This window comes from Macaca thibetana, chromosome 15, assembly GCF_024542745.1.
Source record: "Macaca thibetana thibetana isolate TM-01 chromosome 15, ASM2454274v1, whole genome shotgun sequence".
NCBI classification, from domain to species: domain Eukaryota; kingdom Metazoa; phylum Chordata; class Mammalia; order Primates; family Cercopithecidae; genus Macaca; species Macaca thibetana.
In genome coordinates, this window is record NC_065592.1 from 12,628 (window position 1) to 26,621 (window position 13,994).

The window sequence follows — 13,994 nt, forward strand, 5'->3', positions numbered from 1 at the left end:
AGGAGGCGAGAGCCTTGAAGATGAGGAGCGAAGTGGGCAGTCATCAAAAGTTGATAACGACCAATTGAGAACAACCACTGAATTCCATCCTCTCACAGCTACATGAGAAGTTGTCGAAGAACTGAATGTAGACCATTCTATGGTCATCCGGCATTTGAAGCCAATTGGAAAGTTGAAAAATCTTGATAAGTGGGTGCCTCCTGAGTTGACCAAATATTTTTAAAAACATCCTTTTAGGGTGTCATCTTCTCTTATTCTATGAAACAACAATGAACCATTTCTTGATCAGATTGTGACATGCCACGAAAAGTGGATTTCATACAACAGCCAACTCAGTGGCTGGACTCAGAAGAAGCTCCAAACCACTTCCCGACGTCAAACTTGCACCAATAAAAGGTCATGGTCACTGTTTGGTGGTCAGCTGCCGGTCTTCTGATCCACTACAGTTTTTGAATCCTGGTGAAATTATTACATCTGAGATGTATACCAAGCTCATCAAAGAGATGCACGGAAAACTGCAGCACCTGGAGCCGGCACTGGTCAACAGGAAGGGCCCAGATCTCCACAACACCTGATCACATGTCATACAACCAGGGCTTCAAAAGTTGGATAAACTGGGCTATGAAGTTTTGCCTCATCTGCCATATTCATCTGACCTCTCGCCAACCAACTACCACTTCTTTAAGCATCTTGACAACTTTTTACAGGGAAAACAAGTACACAACCAGCAGGATGCAGAAAATGCTTTCCAAGAGTTCATCCAACCCTGAAAACACAGAATAAACAAGTTTATTTCTCATTGGCAAAAATGTGTTCATTGTAATGGTTTCTTTTCTTTCTTTCTTTCTTTTTTTTTTTTTTTTTAGAGAGTCACACTCTGTCGCCCAGGCCAGAGTGTAAAGGTGCAATCTTGGCTCACCGCAACCTCTGCCTCCTGGGTTCAAGAGATTCTCCTGCCTCAGCCTCTTGAGTAGCTGGGATTACAGGCACATGCCACCACTCCCTGCTAATTTTTGTCTTCTTAGTAGAGACGGGATTTCACCATGTTGGTCAGGCTGGTCTCAAACTCCTGACCTCCTGATCCGCCTGTTTCAGACTCCCAAAGGGCTGGGATTACAGGCATCAGCCACTGTGCCCAGCCCATTGTAATGAGTTCTATTTTGCTTAATAAAGATGTGTTGCAGCCTAGTTATACAAATTTAAAATTCATGGTCCAAAACTACAATTACTTTTGCACCAACCTAATAATTTAAGAATTAAAGAGGCCTTTATATTAGAGAGCCCATGGATGATAAAATCATAAAGAATATTACAATCTCCATAACCCACATACTTGGTAACTTAGACCAACTGGATGAATTAAAAGACACAATCTATTAATACTAAAACACAGGAGAAATAGGTAATCTAAGTATATTGATATCTATTGATAAAATGGAATCAATACCTAATAATCTTACAGAAAACGTATATATTCCAAAAATCTGACATTCTCTCATGTTATTCTAACTGGTGGGATTCGGGGATTTCCATTTTGATAAGAACATAGGTGAGTCGCACACACTTAATTTTAGTGTTCATTGGTGAGGAAAGCCATGTCCACTATATGATACTGCAGAGCGATGCATTATGGAGAATTTAGGCAAGATAATATGATTTTCAGAGTTAAAGGAAGACAACCTGATTTATGTACAGTAATTCCTCATAATATCATAGGGGATACCGTATATAAACATTGGGGTATTCCCAGCTACAATTCTTACTTGAGCCACATGGGAATTTCAGACATGGAGGCTTCCCAACTTTGGTGGCTTTCAATAAATGTGGAAGTTAACTCACAACCTATTTTGTAGAGGCATAAAATTCAATGAGCACTCATTTAACCTTTTATTTTAAGTATTATTTTTGTAAACTTTGCATTTCCAATTAGGTGAAATTTTAAACCTGTTTCAGTTCTTATCCACTTTTTTTTTTTTTTTTTTTTTCCTGAGACGGAGTCTTGCCCTGTCACCCAGGCTGGAGTGCAGTGGCATGGTCTCGACTCACTGCAACCTCCGCCTCCCAGGTTCAAGTGATTCTCCTGCCTCAGCCTCCCAAGTAGCTGGGATTATAGGTGTCTGCCACCACGCCCAGCTAATTTTTGTATTTTTAGTAGAGATGTGGCTTTCCCATGTTAGTTAGGATGGTCTTGAACCCCTGACCTTGTGATCTGCCCACCTCAGCCTCCCAAAGTGCTCGGATTACAGGCCTGAGCCACCGCGCCCGGCCTCTCCACTCTTTTTAGGTGGAGGGGAGTAAGGGTTTCTTTAAGTTAGGAGGGACTCCCATGTACCGAACCCATTTGGGTAAATTTCTTCCTTCAGAGTTTTTCAAATCAGCATCATCATTGTTAAAGGCCTCCCACATGGTAATAATTGTGCTACAGGGTTTTTCGAACATGAAGTTTATGTTTGGCTGAATTAACCTTCTTTCTGTGGCACAAGGGGGCCATAGGTGTTTTCACCAGTTATGAAGCGGGATCACTGTGCAATGGCTACCAACTTTTCTGAGTACAATGAGGCCAAACATATTCATACGTAATTTCCATGAAGTGAATTTATTACTTACAAATAGCAAACAAAAGACAACAGAAGTCTAGGATTCAATATGAACCACTACCACAAGATCAGGAAGGCTACCTAGGGCAGATGGGTGGAGTTTTGACTATAAATGCTTCACTTGCACTACAACTGAGGGACCCCAGAAAGCAGCCCACATTGGGTTTTCTCCCAGGATGTGGTTTGCTGGACACAAGCGTTAAAGGCAATTCTGTTTCGAGCAGGGCCTATAACAGAGCCTGGGCTGTTCTGACCAATGTCACTTGCTTATCAGGATATTGCCTTCCCAGCATACCATACAGTTATCTTGAGAACTACCAGTAAGAAAGGGAGGAAAATGGCCCTGCACCCTTAAAACTGAAGGATCAGGATATTTGCTGTGACAGAGGCACAGACAGTAGCGACAGAGTGTTCTTGTGAGCCATCTACTAGTTCTCTTAACCAGAGCGTGGCACCAGACTGCTTTTCTATTTCCTTTCAATGGAAACTATTTCAGAATATTTTGAACATTTTGAGTTTCTACATCTATAGAGTTGTGGCACATGATCACTGGCAGTGTAGACTCTGCATGGTTAAAGGAAAGAGTTCAGAAGCCCATCAACCCACATTGGAGGAGACCACCTAATCCTCCAGAGACTGTCACTCCATCTTCCTGGGGTTAGCTCCACATGCAGTAAGGCCATTACGTCTAAGGCCATCAAGACTTGCAGTCCGAAGATGAGACTTTTGACATGCTGATAAGCAGCAGTGATAAGAAAAGCCCACACACTGGCCAAGAATTTTTCAATGAAAGCAGCCGAGACGCTTCTTCATATGCTTCGGTAGGGGCTAATATCAAACTATTTCTTCCCATTTTCTTTACTCAGCAGTGCCTGAACCATGAGGCACCATAGATGTACACCTCATCAGGAGGCTGTATGGTACAGCAGCAAGGGGAGCAGCAGCACAAGAAACAAAAAAGGACACTACTTCTGCCTACATAATAACTATTGTCTTGGAGTGTATAATAATTAATAATGTTCACATGGCTGCCCTCAGCATACAGAGATGGTGACCAGAGCAGATGCAGGGACTACAGAGATACAGCTTGATTCTTGCTAATTAGGACTGAAGTGTTAGCTTATGTGCTGTGCTTTTGTGCATTCATAAGCCAGCGCCTCAAAGCTGCCTGCTCAGCACAAGCCAAAGGTCATGCTGGGGTGCAGTTAAACATTGATGTCTAGGAGATGAGAGCATTTTAGTGTGGGAGAAGATGACAACACCTGAGGACCACAAAACACTGTGCAGACCAAAGGGACGGCCCATCATCAGCTCACGGTTCTGACCCAGGTGACTGCTGATGTGTTACAGAACAGTCAGCCGACAGCAGGTAGGTCAAGTTGAGCAGGTGTCCTGCATGAGGGCTGGTCCATTCCATTCGTGTTGCCAGTTGCTTCAATAGCGTCTCATGCACCTCACTGGTGAGGAAGGAATTAGCACCCTACGTTTACTGGCACCATTAAACACATAACATCTATTACTAAATAGATAAGTCAGACATCAGTTATTAATTACATAGAGGAGGAGGATGTAAGCTCCCACAGGCCCAAACAGGGATTAACTTGGGAGCAGAGAGTGGTATAGCTTTAAAAAAGTGAGGATGTTGTTTTTTTTTTTTTTTTTTTTTTTTTTTTTTTTTTTTTTTTTTTGGATACAGAATCTCGCTCTATCACCCTGGCTAGAGTGCAGTGGTGTGATCTCGGCTCACTGCAAGCTCCGTCTCCCGGGTAAACTGTACGTACTTAGGAATTAATACCAACACATTATTAGAAAAAATAAATATCTTTACATCAAGAGTAGTTTTTCCTTTAATAAAAATAGGTGGAATGTGTATAATGGACAAGGGATAATCAAAATGTGCCAAATGAGTCTAGTAAGACAATCCCAAGAATTCACAATCATTATTCACTGGTCCATTAATCACAGGAGAATACATACAAATGAAACTTACCTGGCCGGGCGCGGTGGCTCGTGCCTGTAATCCCAGCACTTTGGGAGGCCGAGGTGGGCAAATCATGAGGTCAGGAGTTCAAGATCAGCCTAGCCAACATGGTGAAACCCTGTCTCTACTAAAAATACAAAGAATTAGCTGGATGTAGTGGCGGGCGCCTGTAGTCCCAGCTACTCGGGAGGCTGAGGCAGGAGAATCGCTTAAACCCAGGGGGCGGAGGTTGCGGTGAGCCGAGATCGCACCACTACACTCCAGCCTGCGCAACAGAGTGAGACTCCATCTCAAAAGGAAACAATAATGAAATAAAAAAATTAAGCTTACCTACGTATTGGAAAAACATCCAAATTCAAGCATGAATCCAGCACATTATCAAATGAATAGATAAAAATTCCACCAACAAACTGAAGAAAACATCATTATCTATGAAATTCAAGTACTACTGCTTAAAGCACTTACAGAACCCTCTCCTCAAGGTTTCCCTGCAAAACAAGGTGAAATGCATACTCAAGACTCTTTAAGAATGAGCTACTGATAAAAACAATATACTTGTAACTTGTGTAACACTTCATACATTTTTTTCAAGCACTGCACGATAATTAATTTGTATCAGGCTTTCCAAATTAAAAAAGCTTCACTTATAGAACTTCTTTCCAGTGGGAGTTTTCACATGACTTTTCAAGTAAATGTTAAATATTCTTGAAATGAAATGAAATGAAATGAAATGAAATGAAATGAAATGAAATGAAATGAAAATATTCTTGCAGTTTCTAAACTGTTAGAGTTTTAATCTTGTGTACGTTCTTGTATTTACAAGGTCAGCCAGCGACAGTGGGCATTTTCATATGTCCTTGAGTAGGTATGAGAGAAATGAAACACTCAAATATTCTGGACATTCATAGGGTTTTTCTCAGGAATGAGCTGATTTCTTCAAATGGAACTAACACAACTGAAGGCCTTACCACAAATTTAAATTCAAAAGGCTTTTCTCCACTCTGAGCCCTCCCAAATCTTCACAAACAGGAAAATCTGAAGGCTTGACCACACTTCCTACATTCTTAAGGTTTCTCTACAGTGTGAACTCTTTCATGTTTATGAAGGAATGGGAAACAGTAAATGTTTTATCACATTTCTTACATTCAAGGGACTTTATTTATTTATTTTTGAGATGGAGTCTCACTCTGTCTCCAGGCTGGAGTGCAGTGGCACAATCTTGGCTCCCTGCAACCTCCGCCTCCTGGGTTCAAGTGATTCTCCTGCCTCAGCCTCCTAAGTAGCTGGGATTACAAGCATATGCTACCACACCCAGGTACTATTTGTATTTTTAGTAGAGACGAGGTTTCACCATGTTGGCCAGGATGGTCTCGATCTCCTGACCTCGTGATCCGCATGCACAGGACTTCCCCCCAACCCCCCGTGGCTTTTTATGTCCTTGAAAAAGAACTAAGACAACTGAAATGTGCCACTATGCCCAGCTAATTATTTTCTTTGTTTTTGTTTTGAGACGGAGTCTGCCTCTGTCGCCCAAGCTGGAGCACAGTGCTGCGATCTTGGCTCCCTGCAAGCTCCGCCTCCCGGGTTCACGTCATTCTCCTGCCTCAGCCTCCCAAGTAGCTGGCGTGGGCCACCGCACCTGGCATTATTTTATTTTTTGTAGAGACAGGGTTTCACCATGATGCCCAGGTTGTTTCACATTGTTTTAATCCAGGCTGGTTATGAACTCCTGGGCTCAAGCAATACATACACCTTGGCCTCCCAAAGTGCTGGGATTATAGGCTGAATCACTACACCCAACCTCTATATCATGACTTCTTTCATGGTGAATAAGGTGACTGGAACGAGTGTAGGCTTTACCGCATCTCTTACATTCATAGGGTTTTTCTCCAGTATGAATTCTTTCGTGGAAGTGAAGGGAACTGAGGTGACTGAAGGCTTGGTCACATTGTTTACATTTATAGGGTTTCTCTCCAGTATGAGTACTTCTAGGGTTACAAAGGGAACTCAAACGACTAAAGCCTTTGCCACATTGTTTACATTCATAGGGTCTCTCTCCAGTATGAATGCTTCCATGGTCATGAAGGGAAGTGGAACAGCTGAAGGCTTTATCACACTTGGTACATCTTTCTCCAGTGTGAGTCCTTTCATGCGTCTTAAAAGAACAAGAAAATCTGAGTGTTTTCCCACATTCCTTACATTCATAGAGTTTCTCTCCAGTGTGAGTTCTTTCATGTATTAGACAAGAACCGGAAACAGTGAACGTTTTACCACATTGTTTATATTTATAGGGTTTTTCTCCTGTATGAGGTCTCTGATGTCTTTCAACTGAATTGAGAAAATGAAAAGCTTTCCCACATATCGTACATTTATAAGCTGGATTTCCACTGTGCATTATCATGTGTCTTCTAACACCCGGAACAGAAATGAAAAGTTTCCCACACTGTTCACATTTATATTGCTTCTCTCCATATGGTTTGTATCCTGAGTGAGCTAGGATGTGCCTATTAAGGAGGGAATGACGTACAAAGACTTTTCCACAAATACTGCATACACGTTGTTTTAATCCAGTAGAAATGTTCTCATTCAGATCAAGATTTGGAATGTGGCTGACAACTTGTCCATACTGACTACCTTCTTTGCTTTCACGCAGTCTCTGTACCATATGATTTCGGTAAAAAAAAAAAAAAAAAAAAATGACAAGCACATTACTATTGGTTGGTTTAATAACTTTCTACTTATTCATAGGTCTTCGACTTACACACTGCTACCAATACCAGGGAAAATTGATTTTTGTATTTTTTTGTTGTTGTTGTTTTTGTGCCACGACTGAATTACTTGCAAGTAAATGGGCTACTACTGAAAACACAGCTACCACCTGCATGATTATGACCAAAATGGTAACATTCATGTATGCAATTTTGTAGTACTATTTTCAAGTAAACTGTTTTCCAAACACTGACTGCTACACTGAAGTACGTTACATTTTCGGTGAAATTTTTCTAAAAAGAAATGAATTTCAAGTGACTCTTATTTGCTTTGATTGCTTGTTTTTAAGTTTATGACATGCTAAGATTCCTTCAGAGGACTTTATTTCCTCTTCTCAGTGCAAATTATCTTGTATCTTTCCCAGGTTTTTTGAAGTGATCTTCAATATTCTGGTCGTTCCGTTTGTTTCCTAAAATGCAGACCCACAAAATTATCATGAATTATTTCAAACTATAGAAACATTACTGCATTTCATGCTCATTGTACACAGTGCCCATGCCTGATTTATTCACCAAATCATTCCCTTGCCCCATTCCAAATCACAAATAGCACTGATGATAGGGAAATACTTCTGTAATTACGTGAAATGTGTTGTCATTCTTACCTACAGAAGCCAGGTTCCTGCAGGTTTCCTGCATCACTTCTCTGTAGAGATTCTTCTGAGAAGAATCTAGCAAAGCCCATTCCTGCTGGGTAAAGTTCACAGCCACATCCTCAAAAGCCATGGAGTCCTAGAACATTCCACACATGTGGATAGAAGGATGAGTGAGACTGAGAGCACTGGAAATCTATACTCAATTCATAAGCTGTTTACATGATTCTAAAATTTCCAAGCATTTATTCTATGACTTGATTGTCACAACTCTTACTCTGTTCACACATTCTCCCTCCCACACAGCAGTACTAATGCTAGAATTGAACTATTCAAAACGGCAACAGCAAAGTAGAAACACCCATCTCATTAGAGAATCCAGGGAGTAAGATGTGCTGCCAGGAGTTACCTTTTAACTTCACTCTGTACATTTCTAGTATCTGTCATACTAAAGTCCTACCTGATGTGCATAAGTAAGTTAATATTATCAGTCCTGAGACTACTTATTCTTAAAAATGCCTGCCCACAAAGTTCAATCTTTGTTTGTATTAGGAACTTACATTTTGAAAGGGATTCCACCAACCCAAGTAATAAGAATGACTCACTGCATCTAAATGGCTTATGCAATATATTTGCCAAAACTTCTTCTTCTGAAGGCCTATTATTTTGTGTCACTGCAGTGGTGCTTAGGGAACCAGACACAAAAACACAGTCTGAACACTAAGTGTTCAATAAGTTTCCCTGGTAGACAATATTTTACATGTGCTGTCACTTGTTAACGGGGGAGGTGAGCCCATTCCATGTGATTACACCAAGAGAGAATAGGCTTATTAAATTTAATTGAGTAGCAAATAAAACAATAATTGATATTTAACAATACTAATACAACAATTTTTCAAATTTCTATTGCACAATGTCAAGGCAGAAAAGAATAAAAGGAAATACGACACATGTTTTTTAAAATGACATGAATGTCACCACTTCCAGATACTATTCCTATGAAAACACATAAATTCCCAAATCAGGTGGTTTTAGGCAAGAAAAACTACTCTTTCATGCATAGTAAAAATGACAACTCTCTAATGATTTTTAGTCATCTAAAAAAAGAGTGATGGCTTGTCTAACATACTTCTAAGATTTTCAAACAAAAATATTCAGGACAGCACAATATTAGCAGAGAGATGAGCAAGCAGACCAAGGGGAAAAAAAAGTGTTAATGACCCAGCATTTATATGGAAAGTTGAGGAATGATAGAGTAGGCACTGTAGAATAGAAAAAGAAATCACATGCACTTTAAAATATGAGGCAAACCAGGTTGGCATCTACTTGGGAAAATGCATTGCATTCTTCTCTATTCCATGAACAATAATCAACTTATTATATATTCAAATATGAAAAATAAAACCAGAACACTTTCAGAAGTCACAGGAAGATTTTTTTTTTGCGAAGGATTAGTCAGAATTTTTTTTATGTAAGAAAAAAGTGTTAAAGGAACAGACAAACTCAAACATATTAAAATTTAGAGAATAAAAAGAAAATAGAGTGGGCCGGGCATGGTGGCTCACACCTGTAATCCCAGCACCTTGAGAGGCTGAGGCGGGCGATCACTTGAGGTCAGGAGGTTGAGACCAGCCTGCCCAACATGGCAAAACCCTGTCTTTTTGTTGTTTGTTTGTTTGTTTTTTGAGATGGAGTCTCACATTGTCCCTTGGGCTGGGGTGCAGTGGTAAGATCTTGGCTCACTGCAACCTCAACCTCCTGGGCTCAAGCAATTTTCTTGCCTCAGCCTCCCGAGTAGCTGGGATTACAGGTGCCTGCCACCACGCTCAGCTAATTTTTTTGTATTTTTAGTAGAGACAGAGTTTCACCATGTGGGCCAGGCTGCTCTGGAACTCCTGACCTCGTGATTCGCCCACTTTGGCCTCCCAAAGGGCTGGGATTACAGGCATGAGCTACCGCGCCAGGCCTAAAACCCCGTGTTTACTAAAAATACGAAAATTAGCTGGGTGTGGTGGTGGGTGCCTATAACCCCAGTTACTCCGGAGGCTGACACAGGAGAATCACTTGAACCCGGGAGGCAGAGGTTGCAGTAAGCAGGGACGGCGCCACTGCACTCCAGCTGGGCTACAGAGCAAGACTGCGTCTCCTAAAAACAAACAACAACAACAAAAAAAAAACACTCAGATATCCAGATAAGAGGATACAGATGTGTCCACTGTCATAAATTCTTCACCAAGCTACAAGAGGGGAACTGACATTTTGGTGAATCTTTGTAAATCATTGATTTATCTATCACACTTTTATTTCACCGGTAGCATTTACAAAGCTAAGTCCTACAATTCCATTTGAAATTACCCTTAAAAAGAACAGACCTTTAAAACTTACTACACTCACTCTGGGGAAGAAATAAATACGAATTTTTAACAAATGAAATACATCATTTTACCTTGCCTCTTTGGAAATAGTATTTTTATCTTTCAAGTTGTACTGACAAAATGTATCTTACAGTCCGTGAAAACCTGAAACTCAAATAAGCGGACAAGCCTTTTCAAGGTAACAAACTCAGGGATAGGCAGTGCTGACTCCAACACAGACCTTTCTAAGTGTCACGGCAGGCCATTCCATCCCTCGGGACACCCATCCTGTTCAGTAAAGTACTCAGTGACCACCTAGGAGGCACTGGCACTGCTCTTTGTCCTCCTGTGGGCCTTAAGTGCATTTTAATATTCAGGTTCTTGCACATCCTCTCTGGGGTGGGTTTTCCTTGTCCTTTGGGACAGTTTTTCTCTCTTCACAAGTCTGAGACAAACTAGAGAGCAGAAATCATTTCTGCCTTTTCCTCTCAATATCAGCATCCAATTGACAAACCATCGATGTGTCTCCAAGGAATAAAAACTCGGGCTGGAGGAATAATTTTAATGACCTTTCATGACATTACATTGTATTGTCCATTAATGTTAATGTCCTAAAATTTTAATGACCCTAAGGGGTCACCATTTTAGATGAAACTATACCAGGAGATTCCTCTAAGGCCAAGAGCATCAGCTGCTCCCCTGAGAGACTCTACCCCCTACCTCAGGCTGTCCTTGGCGATGAGATGACCCCGGGGCTGATACTCACTAGACCCTCCAATAGACATGGCCACTGTGGGTATCCTGGGTCATCCCCAGACAGTTCTAAAATGCCAGGACTAGGAAAAGACAGGAGCGTGGCTGAGGACACAACACCCTGTAAAGTTTTCATAGGGGGACCTCAACCTAAAGACACTTTGGTAACATGTACACTTAGGAAAGATGAAAAGAAGAGAGACACAAAGATTTTTTTACAGTAGCGTGTCGGATTATTTATTCTCTACTTTCCTCTCATGTAAAATGTTTGGAAACAGAAAAATATTTTGGCCAAGGTGGCTCATGCCTGTAATCCCAGTGCTTTAGGAGGCCGAGGTGGGCGATCAATTAAGGTCAGGAGTTCGAAACCAACCTAGCCAACATGGGGAAACCTGTATCTACTAAACATACAAAAATTAGCTGAACGTGGTGGTGACGCCTAGAAGCCCAGCTACTTGGGAGACTGAGGCAGGAGAATCGCTTGAACCCGGGAGTCAGAGGTTGCAGTGAGCTGAGACTGTACCACTGCACTCCAGCCTGGCGACAGGGCGAGACTCCGTCTCAAAAAAAAAGAAAAAAAGAAAGAAAGAAAAAAATATATGTACATGTATATGTGTGTATATATATGCATATATGTATATATATGTATACATGTATATATGTGTGTATATATATATGTATGGTTTGCTTCCTCATTAACCTTATCAAAGTCTCTCATTTACGCCCCTCCTGTGGACCCCAAACCATAAACCATGACTGCGGTACCCGGTTTATGAATCGCTGTTTGCTCAAACACACCGTTTAAGGTTTTAACAAAGCCTCAGGTTAATTTTAGGGGGAGAAAGGTGGGACTGGAAGCTCCATGAACCACAGCTCCTCCCACGCTGGAACTCCGCTCACCGTCAGGGCTCTCCCGGATCACCCTCTCGTGGTCACCGCACTACCTGGGTGGGGGAGGCGCGGGCTTCCCTAGAGGGTTCCCGCCGGCGGAAGTGGCGCCCACAGGTACAGACAGGACGCAGGGGTCCCGCTGTCCGCGCCGCCCGGCCCTGCGCAGAAGGGGACTGAGGCCCGGCTGCGCCGCGGCGACTCGGTCCGCAGGTTCCGCTGCCGATGGCTGGTTCCAGCAGGTTTCACCCAGCCCTCTTCCCCACTTCGGGAAGCCAGGCGCAGTCCACTCACCATTCCTCGGCTTCCCGGGTGTCCCGGCGTCAGCTAGGGATGTCCCAACACCCGCAGGTCACAGGGTGGCAGAGGCTGCTGCAGAGCCACCCGGGCCTCCCAGAGCCAAGAAGTAGCAGCGGAGACTCACAGAAAGACCCTACTGTGGCGAAGGCGAGACAAAGCGCCCGCCAGCCAGATCCCGGAAGCCGCTCTCTCCTTTCCGGCGGCGCGCCTTATTGAACGGCCCCCACCCCAGCGCCCCTGATTGTATGGGGCTTCAGGCCCCGCCCCCTCAGGCCCAGAGTGACAGGAGATTGCGATCTCACGTGAGGCTGGATGAGGCCAGAATGACCGTTTTGGCCTAGCGGTTTGTAGGGGGTGCGTCCTTCCTGCGCTGGGATCTGACCACGCAAGGAGGACATTCGCATTTAACCTTGTATACAAGGTTATAGCTATTTGTGCATAATATAGATATAAAATTGCAAGCAATATAATAACAATTCTGTAACTGCCCAGTGGGTTCACCTTGCCCGCTACCTAGACAGAGCCGGTTTCTCAAGACGGGGGGAATAGCAATAGAGAAGGAGTAATTCACGCAGAGTCGGCTGTGCGGGAGACAGGAGATTTGATTTTAGTTTTATCTTATCTTATCTTATTTATTTTATTTTATTTTATTTTATTTTATTTTATTTTATTTTATTTTATTTTTATGAAACAGAGTCTTGCTCTGTCGCCCAGGCTGGAGTGCAACCTCGGAGTTTTATGATTATTCAAATCTGTCTCCTTGAGCATTTGGGGATAAGAGTATTTAGAAAGTTTATTTTGCCAGGGTTCAGGATGCTTGTGCGTGACACAGCCTCAGGATGTCCTGATGACAGTTGCCCAAGGTGTTCAGAGCACAGCTTGGTTTTGTTGGAGATAAATGCTCGGTGCCCCAAGGTGAAATCAGCACTCAAGTAAAAGTTTTATCAGCTACGCAATTTACCTCTGCGGAAGCGTGCCGCTGCTCGCATCAATCACAATCGCAAGAGCACACAAAACAAAGGAAAGCCGGGGTTTTTATTCCTGACGCAATCCCTACCTCTGGCATGGGCTGGGGCCAGACCTCAAGATCTAAACTGACCCAGTTGGCTATTTGTGAATATTTTCCCAAATAAGGAAGGGGGAAGGGGGTTGTGAGTTACAACGGTGGGACGTGTGGTTTCGAAGGGAGAAATGGGTGCAGAGCAGGTAACCAAGGGAACAGATGTGAGTGATTGATTAGAACTGACGGGGAAGGTTCAGTAACTAGGGCAAGGAGGCATGGAGAACAAGAAAGTTGGGTTCGACAACAAAACACAAGAACGTTAACATGCCAAACCTTGGAAGAGAAACTGACTGTATCTGACAGTTTTATACATTTTAGGGAGACAGGAGACATCAATCAACATATGTAAGATGAACACTGGTTTGATCCGGTACAACCAGAAGCAAAAGTGGGTCAACTCGAAGCCAGGAGGGGGCTTCCAGGTCACAGGTAGGTGAGAGACGAACGGTTGCATTCTTCTAAGTTTCTGATGAGCCTTTCCAAAGGAGGCAGTAAGATATGCATTCTTCTTATCGAGCAGCAGATGACTTTGAATAGAATGGGAGGCAAGTTTGCCCTAAACAGTTCCCAGACTGGCTTTTCCCTTTATCTTAGTGATTTGGGGGACCCAAAATATTTTCCTTTCCAATTTCCCCCTTTTGCTTTAACAATATTTTGGAGAAAGCATTTTAGAAGAAAATCAGTCTCTGGTGCCAGG

The 13,994-nt window shown here is 42.6% G+C and overlaps 1 protein-coding gene across 1 annotated transcript; it reads right to left on the reverse strand.

The window, feature by feature from the left end:
- Positions 1 to 906: 906 nt before the first annotated feature.
- On the reverse strand, positions 907 to 12,520 carry LOC126936851 (zinc finger protein 669-like). Its single transcript, XM_050759647.1, has 4 exons — positions 12,229 to 12,520; positions 7,952 to 8,078; positions 7,702 to 7,756; positions 907 to 7,256 (listed from the first exon to the last, which is right to left on the reverse strand). Exons 1-4 carry the CDS (start codon positions 12,229 to 12,231, stop codon positions 6,314 to 6,316), a joined length of 1,128 nt encoding a protein of 375 aa, XP_050615604.1. The 5' UTR covers positions 12,232 to 12,520; the 3' UTR covers positions 907 to 6,313.
- Positions 12,521 to 13,994: the final 1,474 nt, after the last annotated feature.